The sequence below is a fragment of the Coffea arabica genome, chromosome 8e (genome assembly GCF_036785885.1).
Source record: "Coffea arabica cultivar ET-39 chromosome 8e, Coffea Arabica ET-39 HiFi, whole genome shotgun sequence".
Classification (NCBI taxonomy): domain Eukaryota; kingdom Viridiplantae; phylum Streptophyta; class Magnoliopsida; order Gentianales; family Rubiaceae; genus Coffea; species Coffea arabica.
The window spans coordinates 37826894-37835856 of record NC_092324.1 but is presented as its reverse complement, the minus strand read 5'-3'; the positions used below and the strand labels follow the sequence as shown (position 1 = coordinate 37835856).

At 34.8% G+C, this 8963-nt stretch overlaps 1 protein-coding gene across 3 annotated transcripts; it reads right to left on the bottom strand.

Annotated features, from left to right (window-relative positions):
* Window positions 1-1174: 1174 nt before the first annotated feature.
* On the bottom strand, window positions 1175-8655 carry LOC113704262 (uncharacterized). Of its 3 annotated transcripts, none has more exons than XM_027226052.2 (8): window positions 8386-8655; window positions 8007-8139; window positions 7185-7373; window positions 7028-7078; window positions 6889-6940; window positions 6099-6157; window positions 4465-4510; window positions 1175-1741 (listed from the first exon to the last, which is right to left on the bottom strand). In XM_027226052.2, the coding sequence occupies exons 3-8, from the start codon at window positions 7320-7322 to the stop codon at window positions 1611-1613; spliced, it is 477 nt and encodes a 158-aa protein (XP_027081853.1). In that variant the 5' UTR covers window positions 7323-7373; window positions 8007-8139; window positions 8386-8655; the 3' UTR covers window positions 1175-1610. The 3 variants fall into 3 exon arrangements, with proteins under 3 accessions (XP_027081853.1, XP_071917708.1, XP_071917709.1); XM_072061608.1 differs by lacking the exon at window positions 8386-8655 and adding an exon at window positions 2479-2572 and having other exon boundaries at window positions 1653-1741; window positions 8007-8146; XM_072061607.1 differs by lacking the exon at window positions 8386-8655 and having other exon boundaries at window positions 8007-8146.
* Between the last annotated feature and the right edge of the window lie 308 nt (window positions 8656-8963).

Below are 8963 nucleotides of genomic sequence, written 5' to 3'. Positions count from 1 at the left end.
TAATCCATTTGCCCATTATTTTAAATTATTTTAAAATAGTTTTAAAGTCAACCTCTTACGAAGTAACTACTCATAACTCTAATCATTATTCATTTGTGTCATTATTTTGTAGCTAAAGACTATGTTGAACGATATTGGCTTTGAAATTTTCACAGATAGGTAGCTTGAAGAACTATACGAACAATGAGAGGGAGAGGGAGGGGGAGGGGGGTTGGGGAGCACAACTTATTTGAAGACTCAAAATGGAGCACAACTTAGGTAACTAGGCTTAAAATGAAATTTGACGACTCAAAAAATTTGGTACATAATACCATTGGTGGTTTATAATGCAGTATTACGTTTCCGCATTATTGTAGAATGATTGTGGTGTCTTTTTGTACTTGTAAGATAATCTTATACACAATGAAGGAGATGCACACGAATTACACACTTTCCTCAAGAAGTTGAAGTAACATTAAGTGGGATAAAAACCACTACATTCAAAATTTTTGCCTATGAAGAGAAGACTAGGCACTATACAAGATGTTATAAAGTACAATTACAATAGGAAGACAATAAAGTTTCCTTCTGTTAGTTGCCGGCAGAAATTAGTACAGGGTAGAACTTGCATAAAACTCATGCACATTGCACTACTTGACTCCAGCACAATTGCATATTTTCTTATAAGCACAATAATCTACAGCTTAAGAGGAACAGGAAGTAAAAGCTAAGACGAGGAATACGCAGAAAACTAAACACGAGCCAATAATCCATCGCAATTTCGCCGTGCAAATCTTTTGTCTTGTTTTGTTTAATTTATTCTCTTTTTTTTTTTCCTTTTTTCCTTGAAGCTGAGTTTCACATTGGAATGAAGTTTGCGTTTTTATGTCAAATACCACCAATGAGATCTGACATCCAACACAAACAACAGCAAGAAAATACTTGTGAAGTACACGTTTGAGGAGGTTAAAATTTTTGCATCATCACCACAAAACTAGGCTACCCCTGAAAGGACGCATTTACCTGCAACTTATAACACAAGGAGAAGCTCTGTGTCCGAGGTTTGAATATGGGTTTCTTCTGCCAAACAGATAGATTGCTTTCTTCTGGAACCAACAAATGCCTAGGAGGCATAACTTCAAACAGAAAAGGAAAGCCTTTACATCATAATTCCATGCGAAGCAATACACAGGAATGCACCAGGCAAGCTAACAACATTTATGCAATTAAGAAATCTCAAGATAACACATAATGACAGGATCTTGCAAAATAACCTCAGCAATTTCCAAGAAAGCGCTTTCTTTCTAAGGGACATCCGCACAGTAGTAATGGATTAGGTGCTCACTAGAGAGGAAGACCTTTAAAACTGCTTGACAGACTACAACTCTCTACCTTTCTACAGGGAGAAGAACGTAATTGATGAGAACTTTTATGCATCACATAGATATCCCTTCCTAATTCCTGTCCGCCTGAACATATTATTGCTGTCAGCAGCACACTTCACTCGGTGGCAAGTACAACTCATGCACATGCATATCAGGTGCACATTCTTGAGTGGCATGACTCCGGCAATGTGAAGCTTAATCCTTTCATGTGAAAGTAATCATCATATCACCTTCCGATTAAGAGTTTCACAGAGTTGATGAAGTCCTGGATTTGCTCATATTCTCATCCTGTGAGGATGAAGGACTCAAGGATGATGAAGAGAACGCTGCATGATAAGATGAAGAAGCAAGCTGAGCAAGCGCTGGCACAGCACCACCTGTATCATTTAAAGTCCCATCCGAAACATATCAGTCGGTTCAAAACAACAATCAATCAATCACTGCAATAAAAGGACAATATTTTTATGATCCTAAAGAACCAAATGTACCACAAAACCATATTCTTTTCTCTTCTCATTGCACCAGAGGGACTTGAACTGTATATCCATGTTAAAATATAAATTTAAAAAAAAAAACCACAAAAAAAAAGTAAATTGCAGATTGATACTCAACTTCAAACTATATAAATTATATTATCCCAACAAAACAAGAAAGTCAGAACAGAAATACATTTAAACCATAAAGACATCTTTCCCTCCTGTAGACCTTGGTAGTCTTTAGCGCTATTTAAAATTAATTTTTTTTTTTTTAGCAGGGTAAAGGGTGGGATTTAAGAAGCAGGAAGGGGAAACTGGGAAGGGGGATTTGAACCCAAGACAACTAATTCTTAGGCCCTCAGCCTAGCCACTAGACCAAGGACTCCTCGGTGGTAGTCTTAGCACTGCATATGAAAAACATTGCTTTACTGGACTAGTACATAATGAGCTTTTAAGAGATAAACACCCAATAAGATCATCAGAAAATCATTTTCTTTTTCCTTATATGGGTCGTGGGTGGGGTGAGGGTGGGGTTTATAACTTATGCTCCAACATGTATAAAATGGATACATATAAAGAAGATACCCCACTCATTAAGAAATTTATCAAAGTGCCGACTACTTAACAAGAGACTCAGCTGGATTCTTTTCTTCATAGCCTTCAAACCATAAGTGACAGATCATGCATGAATTCCAAGAACTAGAGCAACCTGTGCATGTGATTCCGACAGCTCTGAGAAAAGGAAAGTCACCCCAACCAAAGGGGGTATTTTACATTGTGAAATTTGGTAACAGTTGTTAAGGACTTCAGAAAAGGAAAGATCTCAGGATGCATGTACTATGCTTCTGGAAACTTTAAAGAAGTTGCATATGGTGCAGCTGAGCTAGTCTAAAAACATCATATCTAAAATATACATAAGCAGCCATGACTTGCCTATAGTTTAATTCTTGAGAATATGCTCGGTTCTTAAGGTTAGGAATGACTACTTTCATGCAATTTCTATGGTTGTTGATTTATCTATTTTGGACTTATTCCTGGGGATGGCAGAAGTACTAAAGTGAGTGTATCTCCCATTACATGTAACTAGCATAAGCTCAACCCTAATACTTTCATCGTGCACCTTACAAAAGCTGAATTCTCAATACAGAAATCTCAAGTACTTATAGCTGCTGAGATAATACTTTTGATCATCTAAATTCATTGCTATACCAATTTATTGCTTGCAATGAGAACATATAAGTTGAACCCTATGAGTAAAAGATCTTATAATCTTCCAGATTTCTGATCTTCTTCTTTGATCAAAAGCACGTTAGATATTAGACATAGATGTTTATGTCAATTTCAATGCCATTAAATATGCAAAATCTAAACAATTCAAAACAAAAATATTGGAATTAACAACAAAATCTGACATATCAGGTGCAACAGTTCTTTCATGCCATCAACTGACCTCTCCTTTTATCTTCTTTGACTGAATTATTAGGCACCAATGCCCTACCAGATCTATACTGCTTTAGCTAAGTATACAAAATAATCTTGAAATTCACATCGACATTAGGTGGAGAGATGCAAGTTCAATAATGGAATAGGACAAGTTGCATCTTGATTCAGACCCTTTATAACATTGTCTCCTACAAAGAGAGGTACAGACAAATGGATGAAAAGAATTTAACATGGTATGGTACTGCCTTTTTCTGTGTAAATCACTGGTATAGTGTTCACTGATCAAGAAGTTATCCAACAATATTGTAACTTGTCAAATGACAAAGTGCATGTTCCATTTATTTTGCCATAATGTCCAGTGTCACGAATGCATGAGTTTTCCTCGTTAAAAATATCGCCAGAGCAAGGAATGTCATGTTCTTATTGTGGTTATGGTTATATGGTTAAAATTAATGTCTCTTATCGTGTTTGAAGTGTTAGCCTCTGACATATATCTAACAAGGACAATAAGCTTACCCATGTATTTTATGGCCTTGCAACAACAAAACTTCTAAAGGACTACATAAGTTAATTTAGAACCATTCAACCATCTAAGCCACACATTAACACATAACAGTCCCAACTCTAGAATCAGACCAGTTTAAGAAAATATGTAATGAAACTGAAAGCAAAAATGCAATACAGACATACTGGCAAACTTGAGTGGAAAAGGGTTATAAGTTGGTGAGTTTCTTTGTTAAGTCCTAGAGAATAGATGTCAAACACAACCACTTCAATCTGAATAAACTTCTTGATACACAAAAACCAATCTAAAGATTCACAACAATTGTGGAAATTCCCACTAAAAGAAATTAAGCCCTACATGATTTGGACTCCAATTTAATTGAATAAACATATTAACAAATTTTGAAGAAGTATTATCTCATTGATCAACTGGAACACCCAACAAAGGAAATGAATTAAACTTCATTATCGAGCGTCTTGTCTGATTCTCCACACACAGACACACAAAAGCCTAAAATCAGAGATATAATTTGCAATGTATTTACTTTGTAAAAACTAACATAACCTTTCGTAATACAAAGGTCAAAAAGCAACATGCTCCAGTAAATCTTTTCTATTTTGAAGTACCATTTTAAACCCAAAAATAATTTTACAACTCTCAGGAGATAAATGCTAACCTGCCAAACCAGCACAGGCTGATGAGAAGACAATAACAGGTGGGGCCTGAAAAAAGGATAGGAACTATATGTTAGAGAACTTATTTAGGCAGAAAGAGGAGGATAAAAGGGAGGAAAAAAGAAGAAAATGTGAGCAATAATCTTTAATCAAGAAAACAGAGCTAGACATACAAACGCATTTAAAGCGGACACAAACATAGAACAAATTGCATATAAGGCTTCATGCACATTCATTTTTCTACTTCACTATGGAGAAGATTCTTGCATCCTACTGTGAAATGTGCATGTAAAATGTACATATCTATTATTTTTAATGCGGCAAATTTAAGTCATCAAGTCCATTGAAGAATCAGATAGAGCAGGTGCCTCATAGCATGGCTCCAATACACTTTGACATGGAATTTTCTCATCATCATCAAATTTGCAACACCAAAATCAGAGTAAATTTCATTATATGCACGCTTAACATTCAGTTTAGTTAAGAAAGGCCAAAATACTTCTTTTTCTTGCACATAGAAAGATAAGCATTATCTGTAAATAAGGAATTTTATCCAAGGAGGATAACCTGATATGCCTAATCTGCATCAACTCTTGCAATTTAGCATCGAGAGGATGAAACTCAGGCAACAAGGGAGAAAACATGAAGTGAGGCCAAGCAAATTGCAAACCGAAACGAAACAGCATGACTTGTTACTTGTCATAAAAGAGAACATCATGATTCAAGATTCAATTATCTCACAACAGTAACTTGAATACTTAAACAATCTCTCATTAAATCATCCACATTACTTCGTTGATGTCACATAAGTACAGACCATTTAATATAACAATGGCTTGAAAGAGACAATTGGGCACAGACATGTTCCACGTATGATTATTGAGAGTAGGCTACCTTGAGATAGAAATTTGAAGTTTTTAAAATCCTATAGCAATCTGATTTCTGAGAAAAGCGTTGTAAAGCAAAACAGATTAAAGGCAATTTTTGATGGACGAGAAACACTCTCTTGAAAAGAAAGCATCCAAGGAAAAACTTATGAATTGGTAAAAAAGGAGGATCCAACAAATAACCAGTAACCTCAACATTGTTTTATAAGGGACAAAGATGCATGAAAGCATGTGCAAACTAACTATAACAGTGTTACTCTTTTATCTTTTGAAATACCTTTGACATAATTATAATTCATTGCAACCTAAAATAACTGGACCTTTTAAAACTAGATTGAGCTCATACTATCAGTCTACTCTAGTACCATCTATGCTATAAAACCAGAAGATCAAAGCTACAAAATATGGCCATGTAGAACGAACCTCGTGCAGGATTTTTGAAGCTTATTCTATATGTAAACTTTCTTTATGTGGATTCACAACATGGAGAGACTCTTGCTAGAGGTGTAAAATACACATGCCAAACTACACCCCTAAGTTGTTCAATAACTCATTAATGCCCGTCTTCCATACACCAATAAAATTTTGTATTCCAAACTAAATTCTGAAATTTTTCATGAATGTTCACATGTCCAAAAGGCACGTCTTAATTTGAAAAAATCTTCTGCAAACAGAGGACGAAGTATAACAGTACAAGATCTTAGCCGGAAAGAAAGAGAAAAAAAAAAATCAATGATGAGAGGACTTACACCAACAAGAAAATGGAGCAACATGGGTCCTTTAATCCTCCTCTGAACAATAGGCATTACTGGGGGAGAGGGAGAGAGAGAGAGAGACAACAATGCTAAGATGTTAAATACAAAACACAATATCAGAGAGAAACAATCATCCTATACAACCCAAAAAATAATTTAAAAAAAAAAAAAAAGATTGTTGGCTATATGGTATTAATACTTGGAGAAAATATAGAGGCATACATATGAGAAATGCAACAAGTTCACGACACTAATTCACATGGCTATAAAGTCAAAACGGCCTATTAAACCTGGCGGCCTACAAAAACCACACATAACAAACTAGAAAGGTAAATGGTGTAACAATCAGCCAAGAATCAGGCAGCAGTATAGCACATCCCCATATGATTATCTAAGCAGTTCCAGATACATAACAACACTGAGATGGTGTGATTGTACCATAACTCAAAGCAATATCAATGAAAAGCAAATCCTAATGCATCATCCAGCAAGGACCTTGTCCAAGCTACTCCTGCTAATACATAATTACTCCACTTTCACAAGCATACAAGAAAAAATAAATTATCACAGTCATCATTTATATTAGTTATAACTAACATTCATGATCCAAAATAATATAGCAAACACAAATATCAGAAATTTTATAACAATCCTACTTGGTGATAATTCTTTTAATATTCTTAAATTTAAGCAATATAAAGTGATACTAAAAAATACCAACAGTGAACCAGAAATAAAAAACACGAGTAAATAAACAAAACCAAAGAAATGGTCAAAATCATACCGTAATTAAACCCATAAAATGCACTGGCCGTGCCACCAACAGCAGAACCAATCTAAATCACCAAAAAATGGGTAAAAAAAATTGAAAAAAAGAGCAAATCCTTAAACAGACCTATTACCACTCAATTGAAAAATTGTACCATAGAAAAACTGTCTCTGATGAGTGGTGGCACAGTCCATTGGCTAGTCTCCTGGCCATTCAGTCATAAAACAACGAATCAATAAAGAAATCAGATATACTAATTAGCAACACTTATAACAATAAAAAAGAAATGTACGTTAAAGAAATGGACAGACCATCTCTTTAGAGAGAGGACCAGCACAATGAGGGCATTTAAGACAATCAACAGCTTTTGTTCTCCGGCTACTTGCTCTAGAATTAGCATTGGTAATAAGATTTGAGGAGGAGGAGGATTCTCCTTGTTTTTGCCCCATTACAATCACAGACAATTAAAAAGTAGCAGCAAGGACGGGAGTTGGCAAGGCCTTACAAAAAACAGAGAACAAAATGGTTAAATGTTTCCTAAAATTTGCCCATAGTAAACCATACATACGTATAACTGGAGAAAAAAATCCAAATAAGTCAAAGTTACCTAAAAAAAACATAGCATCAACATAAAAAGTGTTTATAGAGATTCAAGTCCTAAATAGGTGAGATATCACCTCCTGCATGAATTAATGGTGTAATTTCTACTCTTATACAAAACTAATGCTATACAGAACCCCAAATTGCTACAACCCATTACTCTTCACCATAAAAGGTCCTTGGTTTCATGAGTCCCATTAAATTACACAGTACTTCAAAGAACCAACTTGTTGAACTTATTTAAAAAACAGCGCAATAAAGTTAATCAAACCACAGCCCCTCTCCTACAATCCCAAGACCAAAATAAGCAAAATTATTTTATTAAAAAAAAGAAGAACAAAGCCAATACTCGTTCAACTTCCTAAAATTTTTAAACAGCAAAACCCAAGATCATAAGGGTCAGATTTTCCAGAACCAATTCTAATTGCAAGCACATACTTATTTCTGTCCTGGAGCATTTACAGCTTTGAAACTATAAGTAAAAGAAATAGAAGAAAGGAGCAAAAGAGTGGCAACAGTGACAAGAAATTCACCTTTTTTAATCTGAATTTCAATGGATTGAATCCATATCTTAATTTGATCTCTGTGTCTTTATATTTTTTCGATTTCCTTCTTCAAATCCGCCTCAAATTTCTTCTTCTGATTCTCATTCTCCGTATCATAAACCTACATTAAAAAAATCGCAAATGAACAAAAACTGACATGCATTGAAACCAATTAAGCATAAAAAAGTTTACTTCAACAAAAAAAAAAAAACTTTGTTCCAAATGCTTTCCCAGACGTCGACGCCCTCTGCAACCTCTTCAGAACCCCCCAAAAAAAAAATCTTAAGAACCCAATCGTTTTCCTCCCTAGAGCTCCAGACTTGCGCCCTCGGCTGACTGAAAAAATAAAACAAAAGAAAAAACAAACCTTAAGCCGAAATAGTCATATCGGAAATGCACAACTAGGGTTTTTTTCTTTACGACAATTAGAGATTGAATAATAAAAGGGATGTTCTTCTTCTGTTCTGTTTTTTTTTTGTTATTTTTGTGATTTATTAGGGTTTTTTCGGGCGCTAAGCACGCTTAACCATTTAATCTGCAAACACTTAAACTAGGGGTGGCAATGGGGCGGGGGACACCTCCCTCATCCCTAGCCCGTTGCATTTTAATTTCCCCCACCCCCGCCCCGTCCCTGCCCCGCCTCACCTCTCCCGCGGGGGCATCTGTAGAATTAAAAAAATTTTATTATATAATTTTATTATAATTAAATTTGAGCAAATAATTAAGTATTAAAATATTAATACATCACCAAATTATTATTCATTATAACTTCACAATTGAAACTCATAAAAATAATTAAACAAATGTTATTTGAATACAATCTAATATGATAAAACAAATATAACTAAAATAATCAAATTTTCACTTTTGATACAAATACAATCACTAAATTATTATTGTATTTTTTTTAGAAAAAAGTGTTATTGTATTAAGTGTAGTTAGGAA